The 17,666-nt window shown below is 41.8% G+C and overlaps 1 protein-coding gene across 1 annotated transcript in view; it reads left to right on the forward strand.

The window, feature by feature from the left end:
- The window catches only part of LOC311083774 (neurogenic locus notch homolog protein 1-like), a gene marked incomplete at both ends in the record, with an annotated part of 64,303 nt that overhangs the window by 14,320 nt on the left and 32,317 nt on the right, over positions 1 to 17,666 (forward strand). Inside the window, 3 exons of the mRNA XM_084115527.1 lie at positions 8,573 to 8,645; positions 15,941 to 16,188; positions 16,386 to 16,613. Of these exons, the coding sequence (XP_083971653.1) occupies positions 8,573 to 8,645; positions 15,941 to 16,188; positions 16,386 to 16,613 (549 nt within the window). The remainder of the gene's footprint in view (positions 1 to 8,572; positions 8,646 to 15,940; positions 16,189 to 16,385; positions 16,614 to 17,666) is intronic.

Here is a 17,666-nt window from a genome sequence, read left to right on the forward strand (position 1 = left end):
AACAGACAAGTCTGTAGTGCAACCAGCTGGTAAACATGTCGCGCAGGCATTTGGGGTTGAAATGTTTGGGTTGAAACTTTTAAATTCTACATTTTACCATTTGGTTCGCTCATATCTTTCCCTTCACAACGTGAGCTCTACATCTACCATGTCTTAAAATGTTCTCATTCCAAACCGTAAGATGCCAAACATCTATTGCGAGATGAATCAATCCAGGAGATACCCTCCAAGTTTGAGCTTCACGTCACGCCTGCCCAGCCAGAGACTGTTCACGTCACGTCCACACATGGAGGCTGCGCCTCTATGGCCAGCACGTCCTGCATTTATGTTAAGTACTTTAACTGAATCAGTTAATTCAAACTTATGATGTTACTGACAACATAAATTACAGCTCTCTGCTTCTCTGTTTAACAACAGTCACCTGGTTGAACACTAAACTAGTGTCTGCAGAGGCACTAGTTCCTAAACTGGAGAGAGATAAGATGTAATATAACTATGGGGGAATTTTTGCCCCAAAATTGTAAATGTTTGAAGCCATTGTCCTGGCTTGTTTTTTGACCATTGGCTGATACCTTTCTGAACTAAATCAAAACAATAAAAATGTATGGTGTCAAAACCCCAAACCTCAGTGACAGCATGCTGAATAATACATGCATCTATTTTCACTTCATCAATAACCATCATCATGCAAATCAAATTGAGAAAAATCTGTTTCTACAAGATATGGATAAGTTATCTAGCCTGACGTCGTCATACTCAGATTCTAGTCAGAATGTGAGTCTGATACTGGTCCATTGAGCTTTGATTATAGGGCGTGTTTCAACCGAACCAGGAAAGAAAATGCCTCTGCACTCAATTGGATAGACCTACAACCAATCAGAGCAACGGAGTAAGTTTTCATTCATGTTTCCGATCGACAAATGCCTTGATCGCGGTTCTCTTTTCCTCTTTTAAAATGAATGCGCTGTCGATATCTTCTATAACAGACGCGATGGCGGAATTTACACATGATGTTTCATAAACAAAGTTCGGCAGGAGCACGTTCACATAATCAATCCAATCAACTTGTCATCAAACACAATGTCTACACTATCAGCATGAGAGGAAGCATATTATTCACTCTGTCAACTCACCTAACATTCCTTGACAGTTTTTATCATGTTCTTGTTATGTGGGTTTTGTTCATATAAACATCAGAGGAGAGCACTGTGACTGTTGATCGTCTTTAATACTGCAACTAGAACACATACACTAGACCGGATGCCACAACTTATACACATCCACAACATAACACTGCCCTCTAGCGGGACATTGATGTAACTAGCATCAATACTCACAGACTTGAGTTACTTTAATTACCTATATGCAGCTGCATATACTAGATCCCCCCTATTAGAACATTTAAGAGGAAATGCAAAACAAAACAATACTTACTCACCACATATAATAAACAAGTTTTACCACTCGCTTAAAATACAGCTTGAGATGTGTGTTATATCTTTAACCAAAACACTCAGAACACAAGCATAACTTTCTTTTCTTCTTAGTGCATTTCAAAATCACAGAATCGAATTGGCCTTTTTACAAGCCTCCCACTCCTAGTACGATTTCCTTGCTCAGTGTTCTCAACTACTGTAGTTTGATCTTGCACATTTTCTTTCTGCACATTTTCTTTCTGCACAGACCCTTCTGTGTCATCTCCTTCAACTTCCTCAGCAACACCTGTTAGATCTTGGTCTTTGCTTGTTCGCAAGTGTCTCCTGTTCCTTCTGTATGTCTGACCTGAATCTGTCACAATGTTGTAGGAACGAGGCCCCGGCCTTTGTTCTGTCACCACCGCCGGCTTCCATCCCTGTGATGTTTCCACCCTGACGAGCGATCCCGGCTGAATCACAGACGGAGGTTTGGCATGTTGGTTGTAGTAATGTGCTTGCCTCTGCTGTTGCTGAACCATCTTTTTTTGTACATCTTTAGGGTGCTTAGGTTTCAGAGCCACACTGGCTATTGGAAGAGTGCTCCGTAAAACCCGGCCCATGAGCAATTCAGCTGGTGAGTATCCAAGACCCGTCACCGGGGTGTTTCTCAGTGATAAAAGTGCGAGATGTGGATCCATCTGAGCTTGCTCAGCTTTCTTTAGCATAAGCTTGATTGTTTTTATGGACCGCTCTGCCATCCCATTAGACTGTGGGTAACCTGGGCTTGAATATTTCCAGTTTATTCCCCAGTCTTTTGCAAACTGACGCACCTCTGCACTAGCGAATGGCACATGATCGCTTATGATCTCCTTGGGTATGCCATGCCTAGCGAATAAAGCTTTCAGTTTTCAAATTACTGTGCACGCAGCTTTGTCAGGAATCTGTTGAACTTCTGGATACTTTGAAAAGTAATCAACAGTAAGGAGAAATGACCGACCTTTGAGCTCGAATATATCCACACCCAGCTTGTACCATGGAAGCTCTGGCATCTCATGGGCTTCAATGGTTCTTTTTGGTTCTTTGGCATTAGCTGCTGACAAACTGTACATCTTTCAACCATGCTCTGGATCTCTGTAGACATGCCTGGCCAGTACAGGTATCTCCTTGCATGTTCATTGGTGCGTTGTATTCCTTGATGAGCTGCATGCAGTCTCTCCAGTATTACTGGCCTCATTCCCCTTGGGATGATGAATTTGTCATTTGTCATTATCAATCCGTCACAGATTATTATTGTGTCTTTGATGGGCCAGTAACTTCTCAGATCTCTGTCGAGCTGTTTCTTGTGAACAGGCCATCCTTGCTGATGCACTTCTCTTAGTTTTGAAGATATTTCATCTGCTTTTGTCTCAGACTTGAGTCTCTCAAGCAATTCGGTGCCCATGGCCTCAGTGGCTTCCATTGCATACACTACTCTTTCTTCACAATCCATGTTTTCGTCATGCAGTTTGCCTTCAGAGAGAAATGCCCTAGACAGAGCGTCGGCTATCAGCATGTCTTTTCCTGGGATGTAGTTCACCTGTAGGTTGTAACGCTGCAGCTGCAGAAGCATTCTTTGCAGACGGGCTGGAGCCTGACTCAAAGGCTTTGTGAAAATTGCCTCCAGCGGCTTGTGATCAGAATGTACAATCACAGATGCTCCAAAAACATACTGATGGAATTTACGTGCAGCAAAAACCACCGCCAACAACTCCTTCTCGATCTGCGCATAATTGCGCTCAGCATCTGTCAGTGCTCTTGACGCATATGCAACTGGACGTTCTTGTTGTAATAAACATGCACCGAGGCCGTCTTTTGAAGCATCAGCCTGAAGCACTATTTGCTGATTTGGGTCAAAGAACCTTAGCACAGGAGCCTCAGTAAGAGCCTTTTTTAAGCTGTCCAACGCTGCATCATGCTCAGGCATCCACAGCCACTCTGAGTCTTTTCTTAGCAACTGTCTCAATGGGGCAGTCAGAGCTGCTTCATTTCTTATGTACTGTGACAAGTATTTTGTCATGCCCAGCACTCTCTGGAGGCCTTTTTTGTCTTCTGGAGCGGGCATATTTACAATTGCTTTTACCTTTTCACTGTCCGGTTGAACGCCTTCTTCACTTATTACATGACCCATGTATTTCACTTTTGTGACTTTGTACTGTATTTTGTCTGCGTTGAACTTGATGTTCAATTGACCCTTCGCTAAGTCACGCCCGAAAACCGCCACAGGCCAATCGTGGCTTAGCAACCGTAACTAGGCGCGGGAAGTCTGGCAAGCTTTCGAGCGAGGGAAACATGCCGAAGCGTCGTGCGTATGGATTGTGCAAATCTGATACCCGGTATCCTAAAAGTTTGGACGGGGTGGTTGATTTTGTTCCCTTCCCGAAACCTAAAACCCAAGGGGAGAAATGCCAGGCGTCATCTTCATTTATATAGCGCTTTTAACAATGTAGATTGTTCCAAAGCAGCTTTACATTGATAATAGGAAATTAAAAGTAAAGTGTTTTGGCTTTATAGCAGCTCTAGAATAAAGTTATTGTCCAGCTCGTGGATCAAGCAGTGTGATTAAAGGCAAGACGGAGGCTCACTGACATAACGTTACTTAAAAATATATTTCAACATTTTGTTAATCGACGGCCAAACCGTTACCCCAATCCGATCGCGACTCTCCCGTTAGTTCTAGTAAAAGTAAAAGGTAGTTAGTAAAAGGAGGGAACATCACGGGGCTTGACGGAGATCTCCAAGGAAAAGGTTGGTATGCAAACTTAATCAGTTCATAACAGTAAGTTAGTCCGACGTGTGAGCAGTAACGTTAGCCTGGCGCGCTAAAAATATAAGCGGGAGAATGGTATCATTGCAAAGTGGTCAGGCTAATGTCTTGTGTTTATTCCACAATACATATGGATAAGCTGTTTGTTTTATAAATATTAGAATATTTTCAAATTTCACTTACCCTGCTGGGCATGCACAAAGCTGTTCCTCAAATTTGTGTGTTTCCCATTTGAATGGTCAGCATATGAGGCGGTTGCTGCTTGCGCTGGGACCTAACGTTATGCTTTAACTTAAATTTTGATGAAATTATTCTCTAATCGTTTGCATATTATGTCGTGGGTATAGCCCTCGAATGCGTACTGCAGTATTGCACTCTCATATTTTCACCTGTTTGCATAAAATGACTAATTATCTCCTTAGGAATGTCTGAAACCCGTGCATACATACTGTAATAGACGTGCCAGGCGCAAAAGCTTGACAGGCGTAGCAACAGTAACTAAAGAGGGTCAGTTCACGAGGATCAAGACATAGTCTAAGCGAGCCATTTTTCTTTTCAGTTACAACCAGACTGTTGACCCATTTTGTTGGCTCTATAACAGGCGCAATGACATCAGTCAGCACTAACTGATCCAGGGTTTCTTTTAGTCTGTCCATTATGGCCAGGGGAATCTTTCTACATCCATGAACCACTGGAGGAACCTCTGGATCGAGGTATATGTGATGCTCACCTGGGAATTCTCCTAGCCCTTGGAACACTTCTGGATATTGCTTCACCAGCTCATCTTTTGAAGAAGGCACGGTTGCACTCACAGGCTCTACACGCTTAACCAGATTCAAATGTTCACAGGCGGCTCTGCCTAGTATTGGTGGTGTTGACTGCTCCGTGACAAAAAACAACAGCCTTGATTCATTTTGTCCCTTGTGGCATTTCAAGAATACATAACCAGCTGGTCTGATCCTTGCACCGCCATACGCCACTAACATGGTCTCTGTGGGCTTGAGCGTGACGTCACCAGGTAGCTTTCTGATTTGTTCAAGTGACAGGACATTTGCATCAGCACCAGTGTCTAGTTTGAATTCAATAGGGATCCCTCTAACAGTCATGGTTGTGTACCACAATTCTTCATTTTTACTTATTGCATTTATCTGTGTGCATTGATTGCAGGGTCCCCATAAACAAACTATCAACAGCTTGTAGTGTCTGCACAGACTTCATCTTGCACATTTTTGCATAATGGTTGGCTTTGCCACATGCTCTGCATTTAGCCCCATATGCTGGACACGATCTTGGTGGGTGTGCCTGTCCACATCTGGTACATGATCTTGATGTGCCATTGACTTTCTCTTTTTTGTTGTGTAACGGTGAGATTTTAAAAGTCTTATTTTTGTGTTTTGCTCCTTTGATCATGTCAAATGCATGCACTTCACTTTCTTTTTTCGCTGATGCCATTATGTTTATTCTTTCCTTGGCAATTTCAGATGCTCTGCATATGTCTATGGCCTTTTGTAGAGTCAGATTTGGTTCTCTCAGCAGTTTTTCTGTCACACTTTTGTCTGTCACACTAAAGACAATTTTGTCTCTTATCATATCGTCCTCTGACGCACCAAATTCACAATTTTTGCTTTTTTGTCTGAGTTCTGTAACAAACTAATCAATCTGCATCGGCTCTTGCATGATGCATGTCCAGAACTGATGTCTCTCAAACACCACATTCTTTTTAGGTGTGCAGTAGTTTCTGAAAGCTTCCAAAATTTTATCTACAGTCACTTCTTCTGGCGCTTCTTTTGCAATTTCAAAAGTGTTATAGATCTCTAGTGCCTCCTCACCTAATGAGTGTAGTAGAACTGCCACTTGAACTGTCACACTCTTTTTAGAGAGCTCAGCTGCCATCATGTACAACACGAACCTCTGCTCCCATTTGCGCCAGTTTTCGCTCACGTTGCCAGTCAATGTCATCGCTGAGGGTGGCTTGAAGTGCTCCATTTTTGTCTGATGTGCACGTCACTTTTGCCTGAAGTCGTGTCTCAACTTTATATATTTTCGCCCTTGCCGATGTCTTGACTATAACGTTGACGACAGCCCGCACTTCTGACACCATATCATGTTCTTGTTATGTGGGTTTTGTTCATATAAACATCAGAGGAGAGCACTGTGACTGTTGATCGTCTTTAATACTGCAACTAGAACACATACACTAGACCGGATGCCACAACTTATACACATCCACAACATAACACTGCCCTCTAGTGGGACATTGATGTAACTAGCATCAATACTCACAGACTTGAGTTACTTTAATTACCTATATGCAGCCGCATATACTACAGTTTTCAGCATCCCTCCACTCACTCTCGGCTTGTCCTTCCACAGCAGGAATACGGGGGGAGTAGGCTACTTTGGGTTCGGGCCGAATACCGAGCCCGAGCCTCAGACAGCATGCCAAATATGCATTTATTCTATCTGACTTATTTGTAAGCGTGAACTCGTGAAATCTCAATTCTCCAGCGGCAGTCATTTGAATTCAACCCAAGCGCTCGTTGATGACGTGGATGATTACGTTACCGTTGCTCATCTGTCCATCATCGTATAAAGCCCGCCCCTGACAATTTGATTGGTCCGAACAATTTTGGTTCGGGCATAATAGCTCCTCAACGGATCCGAGTCCAGACCGAACTTCCCGACCTAAAAATGTTGTGGGCGGGGCTAAGTTCGGCTGGCATCCAGGCTATAAGTTATCATTAGTCTATGTTACTACAGGAAGAGTTTCTGTACTAAAAGTCATTTTCTCATCCATAAAACAAGCACAAAAAGTAGCCTATATGGATGACAAAAACTCCCATAATAATAATAATACATAACTCTTCAAATACATTATCATAAATAAAAAAATAAAAAAATTCTGTACTATGTGAAAACAAATTACACTTTATTATTATTTTTTAAATAAATTGGATTGGATCCCCCATAGTCTTCAGATTAAATTAAATAAAAAAGTCCATATTTGATTAGTTATATTTCCATGGTAACTAAAATCTTACTGTAATTGAAACAACAACATCGATCAGCTCATTTAAATTTTGCTGCTGAGATTTTCCCGCTTACATGTTTTGAGATCCCAGCCGAGTTTAAAGGGTGGGCGTGTTTTTCCCACTGCCATTTCAGAAAGTTTGCAAGTAAATGAATGGCTCCAGCTCGTGAAGTGGAGTGGCGGAAGGAGCCTCTGGATGAGAGCAGGAGAAAGAAGCCTTGAATACATGATCTCATTCACTCAGCTGAGACTGCACGAGCAGCACCGGAGTTCGCGAGGACAAGCCACAAGTGCCATTTTTGGATCTATTCTTTACTTACGTGATTTATTTCCTTTTCTTGGATATATGTTAAGCCTGCGTGGAATCACACAACTATCCATAAGAAGGAATGCATATTTTCCTTGTGAAACTAATTCTTCTGATATCACTCATTACTTTGACTCAAGGTAGGCTACGTTTCATTGGAAGATGCTTTCTTCGTTATCAGACAAGTAGCACATTTCTACACGATCTTACATTAGGATTAATATGATTACTAATCAATAGCCTAAGTTAATTTCTGACATTTATTGTAAAATAAAACACCTTGTTCGAGAAGAAGTCACTTGTTGCGCACTGATGTCAGCACGCAGCCTCACTTATTTCAAACCACAGAAAGAGCAGGCATCATAAATCGTTTGATTTTCTGTAGACTAAAGTTTAACTTTGCTACCTGTAACTGTATCACAAATTATAGGGTTATCAAAATATTTTGGACTACGGCTGTTAACTTGTAATTTTACTGTTTTATTTTACAGATTTTTCATGTATTTTTGAAATGTGGTAAACCCCCCCCAGCACCCCAGCTTCTTCTGGCACCCCAGCTGCCGGAATATTACCGTTTTTTTACGGGGATTTTTTTTTTTACAGTACTTTACCGCGAATAGGCTACATATTAATATTTTTTAGTAAACTCTGAAGATTGTATTTTTCGCACGTCACTCGTAATGATATAGATTTGAACTGAGCTGTCGCTCATATGGCGGTTCAGTAGTATTCGGTGCAAATATTGATCTAGCACAGTTTGAGTAAAGTTTCGACAGTTTTGCAGTTAGATACCTAACGGGCATTTATTGCAAGCCGTTTTTTGGTTATTTTGGTTTGGAACCAAACTGACAAATCAAGAAAATGTAATAAATATAATATATATATTAAAAAGCAAGCTTGCTTAATTCTAGTCTTTTTAAAATTAAGGATAATACTACTTTTGGAAATATGTATATCATGATATCAAATCATGCAACACTCAATAGAAATGTATTACCCTGTTTCTGTGTTTCCAGGCCTGGAATGTTCAGAAAAATGCCAAAATGATGGTACATGTGAACCTACTGCAGACGGGAGAGGAGAATGCAAGTGAGTAATTTGAACTCAATTACATAAAGCTGCTGCGTCTGAACCATATTGGAACCCTGGAGGAATTTAATATGATGTTTTTGAATTGCACAAATCACTGATATGAGATTTCCTTTTGATCCGGTTCCAAAAGTTTTGAATGCCGTGTACAAACAATTGCATGCCAAAACACATGCGATCAATTTGAATTCCAGCCTCGCAAACAAAAGCAAAGTGTGCTTCTCTCCTTGAAGAACATGGGCTCAGCTAATGAACGACATACACAACCTCTGATGAAGAGAGTCTAGGGCATCACCCCCCACACCCCCCTCCGGCCGGTCGTTAGTATGGGCCACTTCTCCAGCCCAAGTCTCATAGACACCCGGAGCCCTAAATCTTATTTCGCTTTTCTTTTATGGAACGACAGTTGGGTTTTGCCAGAAGCCCGGCAATCATTGCTCTCCAGTCTAGATTAATTCTGTGTGACTAATCTGTTTCAGGCCAGTAATTGGACTGGTTGTTTTCATAATTGGTAGAATTGCACCAATGGAAAATCATGAGCAAACAGGTTGCCTCAGCGCGCATAGCATCACATAACTCTCCTTTCTGTATTGCACCCAAATGTACGCTCGCAAACTAACGCAATGGTGTACTGCAACTTTCTTCTGATTGTGTTGGTTGATTTTCTAATAGGGTTAACTTCTCTTTGTCCCTTTGTACTTTTTTACTTGCATTCAGCAGTTATGTGAATGAGGGATTGGGTTGCAAGCATTTGGCCAGGGTAGCATTGTCTTTCTCCAGCTATCAATGAGTTTATCAGGGTAGCTATGAAGGAGCACTATTTGAAATGGGATGGTGGCGGCTCTGTTTTTTGGCCTCACTCAGTGGACTGCGAGCACATGGAGCCGCGCTGGCGGTGGGCCACATCTTAATTCTGTCTGGCAGCCTCCCTGCCTTAGTTGGGCCACAAAGCCACCATTGTGCCCTATCATACTCAGATTCCACTAATTAAACATGGAGATACAAACGAAGGCCGCTCTCCCGCTCAGGATGGCACGTTACTATGCCTAGTACCTTTTATCTTTTGTTTAAATGCAACGGGTGGACAGACTGCTTGGGCCTCTAACATGTCTGACAAACTTTGGCTAAAAGTGAGTTCGGAGGTCAGTTTGAGCCACACTGTCCATCTAATCAAATGGATTCATTGTGAATGCCCTCAAATGCTTCGTGACATATTTTCTCTTTTAGTAGCCGCACTGTATATAGTGAAAAAGTGTAGAGGTTCCCTTAAAGGGGTAGTTCACCCCAAAACATAAATTATATCAACATTTAGCCTACTCACCATGTCTCTCCAAACCTGTATGACTTTTCTTCTTCTGTAGAACATAAAAGAAGGTATTTAGAAAAATGCCCATAAATGAAAGTCACTTGGGACCTATTTAGTTTTGGCTTTCATTAGTTGAACAAAAACATTAGTGTTATTATTCCTCAAAATATTTTCTTAAAGCTGCCGTCGGCAACATTTTTTTGATCATATTCAGTGAAATCGACACTATAATCCGACAGAACAACATAAATAAGGTGGTTTTAGAAAAAAACCCAGAGCTTCTAACTCCACCTGGAGCGTGTTATTTGTTTTGCAAAAATCCACCGCTCCCGGATCATCGGGTCCAATCAGCGCAGGGGGGTGTGAGATCTGACTGTCAATCACAGGTCGTGCACACGCCACAGATCCCCCCTCCCTCGCGCACGTTACAATATCACATGCACACGACACGCCTGAAGTTCGCCTGAAGATTGCACGAAGCGTGATGGCGGAGAGAAAATCTACTAACAAGTTTCCAATTCCTCGGTTATTGCTATCTATGGATAGATTAGCCAGGGCAGCCTACCTCCGAGTCCATGGTGTTGATCGATGCTGAAGAGACGGACGCGTTCACAGAAAATCAGGTACACACGCACTGACGAGCACGACCTCGATGGGAGGGTGCTCGCTGGTAGTGGGGGAGGGGCATGAGAGTTGTAAACATTCAAAATTTTCGCTAAGTCGACCCAATCTGCCAGACTTGCAGACTGCAGCTTTAAAAATAACTGAATGTAGTCAGGTTGATTCAGTAATATTAAAAAAAAAACATTTCTACATTATATTACACATTAGTTTCTCTTATTAATAATAATAATATTATGGAGCGCAGTGGGTGGAAACCCCCTGTGTTTCATCTGGCTGAGGGCCAGGTGTCAACAAAACGTCTCGGTTACTTGCGTAAGGCTCGCTTACGCTATGGGAAAACTCCTTTTCTCGAGAATATTGAAGCAAAATCTTTAAAACGCAGTGTAGCTGCACAGCAGACACAGATGAGCATCAACGCAGTCATTGGCTGTGCTGCAGCAACTGCACGAACCTATGGCGAGGCGGCTCAGACGCATGAACCTATCAGGCACGTCAGAGACCGCCAAAATGGATGCGGCTTTTGCCTATAAATAACCCATTTCTAGCCTAGGAAACCCAGGTTTAATCGACTGAAGCGATCCTCAGATCACAGCACAGTAGCACGGCGGGTTACGCAATACTCATTCCCTCATCTCAGGGAACTGAGGTTACATTAGTAACCGAGACGTTCCCTTTCGAGAGGTCTCTCGTATTGCGTAAGACTAGCTTACGCTATGGGAACCCCCCCTTCAAAACGCTGTGCGTGCTTAACTTCGCTCCATACTATAGCCCAAGGCAGATGCATGAGACTCATAGAAGAGTAAAGTATAAATCCTAATATAAGCCAGTTCTTTGACGAGCTTCATATAGGGAATATATATACAGTGAGGAAAATAAGTATTTGAACACCCTGCTATTTTGCAAGTTCTCCCACTTGGAAATCATTGAGGGGTCTGAAATTGTCATCGTAGGTGCATGTCCACTGTGAGAGACAAAATCTAAAAAAAATCCAGAAATCACAATATATGATTTTTTAACTATTTATTTGTATGATACAGCTGCAAATAAGTATTTGAACACCTGAGAAAATCAATGTTAATATTTGGTACAGTAGCCTTTGTTTGCAATTACAGAGGTCAAACGTTTCCTGTAGTTTTTCACCAGGTTTGCACACACTGCAGGAAGGATTTTGGCCCTCTCCTCCACACAGATCTTCTCTAGATCAGTCAGGTTTCTGGCTGTCGCTGAGAAACACGGAGTTTGAGCTCCCTCCAAAGATTCTCTATTGGGTTTAGGTCTGGAGACTGGCTAGGACACGCCAGAACCTTGATATGCTTCTTACAGAGCCACTCCTTGGTTATCCTGGCTGTGTGCTTCGGGTCATTGTCATGTTTGAAGACCCAGCCTCGACCCATCTTCAATGCTCTAACTGAGGGAAGGAGGTTGTTCCCCAAAATCTCGCAATACATGGCTCCGGTCATCCTCTCCTTAATACAGTGCAGTCGCCCTGTCCCATGTGCAGAAAAACACCCCCAAAGCATGATGCTACCACCCCCATGCTTCACAGTAGGGATGGTGTTCTTGGGATGGTACTCATCATTCTTCTTCCTCCAAACACGTTTAGTGGAATTATGACCAAAAAGTTCTATTTTGGTCTCATCTGACCACATGACTTTCTCCCATGACTCCTCTGGATCATCCAAATGGTCATTGGCAAACTTAAGACGGGCCTTGACATGTGCTGGTTTAAGCAGGGGAACCTTCCGTGCCATGCATGATTTCAAACCATGACGTCTTAGTGTATTACCAACAGTAACCTTGGAAACGGTGGTCCCAGCTCTTTTCAGGTCATTGACCAGCTCCTCCCGTGTAGTTCTGGGCTGATTTCTCACCTTTCTTAGGATCATTGAGACCCCACGAGGTGAGATCTTGCATGGAGCCCCAGTCCGAGGGAGATTGACAGTCATGTTTAGCTTCTTCCATTTTCTAATGATTGCTCCAACAGTGGACCTTTTTTCACCAAGCTGCTTGGCAATTTCCCCGTAGCCCTTTTCAGCCTTGTGGAGGTGTACATTTTTGTCTCTAGTGTCTTTGGACAGCTCTTTGGTCTTGGCCATGTTAGTAGTTGGATTCTTACTGATTGTATGGGGTGGACAGGTGTCTTTATGCAGCTAATGACCTCAAACAGGTGCATCTAATTTAGGATAATAAATGGAGTGGAGGTGGACATTTTAAAGTGTTTTACACTTTATACAGAAAGAACCCTCGCTTGCGAAGCAGGCACTTCCAAGTTATAAAATCTCATAAATGTGGATGGCGAGGCCCAGCTGGCCGCCTCACATATATCTTCAATAGGTATTCCACTTGACCAAGCCCACGATGAGGCCATACCTCTTGTGGAATGAGCTCTGACGCCTAAGGGGCAATGAAGGCCCTTAGACTCATAAGCCAGCGCGATAGCGTCCACTATTCAGCACGATAATCTCTGCTTTGTGACGGCAAGCCCTTTAGTGCGGCCACCAAAGCATACAAAGAGCTGTTCCGACTGTCTGAATGAGGCAGAACGCTCCAGATAAACTCTGAGAGCCAGCTCTGAACGGAGTAGAAAGCACTTTAGGAACATAACCGTGCCTTGGCTTAAGGACAACTCTGGAGTCGTTTGGCCCAAACTCAAGGCAGGAAGCGCTTATTGATAGCGCTTGTAAATCGCCCACACGCTTAACTGAAGCCTGCTAGTAAAAAAGCGCTTTTGAGTGAAAGCGGCTTCAGGTCTGTAGACCAAAGTGGCTCGAATGGGGGACCCTTCATGGCTTCCAGGACCGTGGAGGGGTCCCAGATAGGCATAGAGGGGGGTTGAGGAGGGTTTAACCTCCTTGCACCTTTAAGGAAGCGCACAATGAGGTAATTTCTTCCTAGTGGTTTATCGGCCACAAGAGGGTGAGATGCTGTTATGGCCGCCACATACACTTTGAGCGTGGAGGGGGTCCGACCCACGTCCAAGAGCTCTTGCAAGAAGGCGAGTACACTTGGTAGTAGATGCTATCGTCATCATTGTCATCATCGTTATCATCTTCATCGTCATCGGAGAGATCGGGTTTGCCCTCAGCGTCCCTGTGCTGCCAAGTGCCTTCATGAGATGAGACTACTACTCATAATCACTCTCCCTGCATCTGACCAATTCTATAATAAACATATATTTTACTTGCACTTGAATCCTCTGGTTATTATCCTGACATTTTATAGATCATCTTAGGTGAGCTTTAGGTGATGAAAAAGTAATCCAAATAAGTGAAAATAACTGCAGCAATAATGAGCAAGCACAATTAAATATTCAGTTCAGTTCAGTGGTGGACTAAGTAAATAAAAGCCAGCGAAACTTCTGTGCTTCTTTTCCATTGTTTTTATATGTAAACATGCACTAGATGTATGTGTTTGACTGTTGCACTCAAAGTTCAGCTTTTAAAAACACCTCTCTAGTTCTTGCGTTTTTTCCCCTGCGTTTCAAGTTTTTAAACGCAAAGACATACTTTGTTTAAAAACAACCTGTGAACATACTGATATCAAGAGAAACTATAGGGCTGCACGATTTGGGGAATAGATTTTAGATTTTTCTGGTTAAAATTGCTTTTTAAAATTCACAGAATACACACACAAATGTTTCCAACAATGTATAATGATGCTGCATAAAATAATAATAATAACAATAGCCTATAGCAGCCTATAAATCTTCCAAAAGTAACAACTACATTAGAGAAAAATATATTGATTATTATGATTTAGAGTAAAAACATGAAGCCTTTGTTTGGTGCGTTTTGCTTTTCAAACCCACAGCGCGCTCTAAAATATACATTCAAATGGAGAGCGCGCTCCAAAATATGAAACATTATGGTTACCATATTATACATATCTACGTTTGAGCAGATATCCACAAACACAGTATAGTAAACACGGGTCTAAATATGATAATATTCACCTTATATCTAGCAACAGTTCAACTGCAATGTGAAGTTTATGCAACAATATAAACTAATAATTAAGAATTTCTTACCTTACATCTTTCTTGTCTTCAAATTGCATTCTTCTTCTTCTGAGGTAAATCCAATAAGCTCACGGCGTGTCTTCCCAACTCGACGAAAAGCAGAGACTTGTGAAGTTTTTTGGTGCTTTGTTTTTGAGCTAACGAGCGCGTTCGCATTCCATGTGGACGATTTGCATGTGAATCTCTTTTGCGCGCGTGGGCGTGGTCGAATTAAAAATAATGAGCAAGGGTTTGAGATACTGGACATCTTGTTGGTTTTATACATATTACTTAAACAGAGAATATTTGTTTTCAGATTGAATCCGATCATTTAAAAGTACACACTTAAATGTTTATAAAGGTATATGGCTCATAAATGTGTGAATAGTATATTCGTTGAGTTTTGTTTCAGTTTATAGACGTGCTCAAGAAAGCACACCCTGTTTATTTTCTTTATTTTACAAAAGCACAATGTTTTGATTTGATTGTAAGTGGACACATACAACAGTAGAAATATCACAGATTCTTTTTTCATATTTCTTTTTTCTGTATGACCATAAATGACGGAGTAATTTAAGTTTATTGTGCTACTATGTGAAGAAAATCCAGCAAAACGCGGGGGCGCGTTTGCCGACCTCAGAGGGTTAAAGCTGTTTTGTGTAATAGTTTTGACGTTAAAATGCTATCCTAACTTACTATGCAAGTAGATGGAAGCTGTTTGTAGGATGAATCCAATATATATATATATATATATATATATATATATATATATATATTTTTTTTTTTTTTTTTGTATGAGCATCCCGACAAGTTAGACGCATAACATTACTGGTTGTGATTTGTTAAAAGATATAAAACCTTTAAAAGTTAAAAATGTTGTGGTTTCACATCATTGAATCAGTTGATTTAAGAGATCTACTAATGTCCAGTCCTCTCAATATTCTTTCTCAATACAGTTTTTTTTTACTCCAAACTGTAAGACATTTAATGTTTGGTAATTTCCATATAAAACCACAAAAAAAGTCTAGTTGTCTAAAAGGATTTGCAATACAGCCCAGTTACCTCAATTTACACTGACACTTTATTCTGTACTTAGCCTAGTACAGAATAAAGTGTCAGTGTAAATTGAGGTAACTGGGCTGTATTGCAAATCCTTTTAGACAACTAGACTTTTTTTGTGGTTTTATATGGAAATTACCAAACATTAAATGTCTTACAGTTTGGAGTAAAAAAAAACTGTATTGAGAAAGAATATTGAGAGGACTGGAAGGCTAATGAAAGTGGCCTTATGACTACAAAGCTCAAATCATATACTGAATTCAGTTTAAATTAATTTTTAATGAATTATGGTTGCTTTCCACTCTCCAGGTGTCTCGATCTTTATGCTGGCTCAGGGTGCCAGTTCCGCAACCCTTGCTTCCTCTCCCCATGCAGAAATGGCGGCGTGTGCCATTTGATTACTTCTGCCAACAAGGTGGACTTTGTCTGCAACTGCAGCCTGGGCTACACGGACCGACTGTGCCTCACTCCCACCAATAACGTGTGCCGAAACGGAGGCACGTGTGAACTCACCAGCATCTACAATTACAAATGTAAATGCCCACCAGGCTGGTCAGGTAAGACCACAATCCAATTTTAAATGAGGCATTTCAGAAGTATGAACTAAAATCTCAAAGTCAGACAGTGTAGAGCATATTCTGACCTTAAAACTGCCAGCAAGCTGATCCTTGTGCCTCAAATCCTTGTGCCAATGGCGGTCAGTGTAGTCCTTTTGATTTTGACTACCTCTGCCACTGCACACCCTTCTTCTCAGGCCAAACCTGCAAACAAGACGTCGATGAGTGCGCCCAGAGTCCCTTTCCTTGCAAGAACGGTGGCGTGTGTGAGAACGAGGTGGGCACGTATCGCTGCAGCTGCCCTGCGGAGTACACCGGGAAACACTGCGAGACCCTCTATCAGCCCTGTAACCCCTTACCATGCTACCACGGGGGCACCTGCGTACAGAAGGGAGAGACGAGCTACGAGTGCTCCTGTTTGCCAGGTAGGCATCCTTAATTCTTTCATAACCATTTCCATTAGTTACAAGTGATAGCATTGAACTAATCATGCTATGCTTCACCCAAACTGGCAAAGCGAAGGAACTAGTTCAGGTTCCTTTCTGACTAACAAAATAATAAGAGTCCAACTTTCCATCTTTTGATGATATTCTTTTTCTCAATGTTTATGTACTTTCTCTGGAATCATTTAAAGGTCCCATGACATGAAATTTCCACTTTCTGAGGTTTTTTAACATTAATATGAGTTACCCTAGCCTGTATATGGTCCCCAAGTTTCTAGAAATTTTAATCGGTGTAAATCGAGCTTTTGCTATTTTTCTCTGCCTTTGAGAAAATGGAAGCTCAACCGGGCTGATCTTGAATCTCCTCCTTATGACGTTATAAGGAGAAATGTTTCCTCCCCTGTCTCTGCTTTGCCCGCCCAGAGAATAGTTCTCACCCATGAGAAAATGAGCTAGGAAGTAGAACGCGCGCGCGCGATTTATTTTGTCCACGAGAGATATCATGGCTTTTGAGCGAGCGAAGCATAATAATTGCTCAATAATTGGATGTACAAATGGACATTGAATGGTCAATACAGAGCTGGGCTTGCTGAACGTCAGACAAGTAAGTCAACAAATGTTATATAAGTGTGTTGCTTTACTGTTTATGGTTACCTAGCTTGTTACACGTAGAATGTGGCTGTCACATTAGCTATGCAGTTACTTGCGCTAATGTAAAGGTAGACAGCATCAAGTTACACACACTGTAACGCGAGTGTTGTACACTTCTTTGTTATTTGGATAACCGTTTTCCTGTTGGTTATATGGCGCGCGCGATATCCGCATTTCAAGATCGCAGAGCTTGATGTAATTGTAATAAGATAAATTACAGACGTTACAGATCTCTCATGAAAAGGCAACAGTAGGTTCGCGTTAGCTAGATGATAATAACTGTAAACCATCCGAATAAAGTACCGTATCCAGACATAATATTTTAAACTAACCATTCGGAAACGTCCTGCTGGAGCCGCTGAGTTGCAACTTCTTCATCCGTTG

Source organism: Abramis brama (assembly GCF_963993115.1).
Source record: "Abramis brama genome assembly, chromosome: 5".
NCBI lineage: Eukaryota > Metazoa > Chordata > Actinopteri > Cypriniformes > Leuciscidae > Abramis > Abramis brama.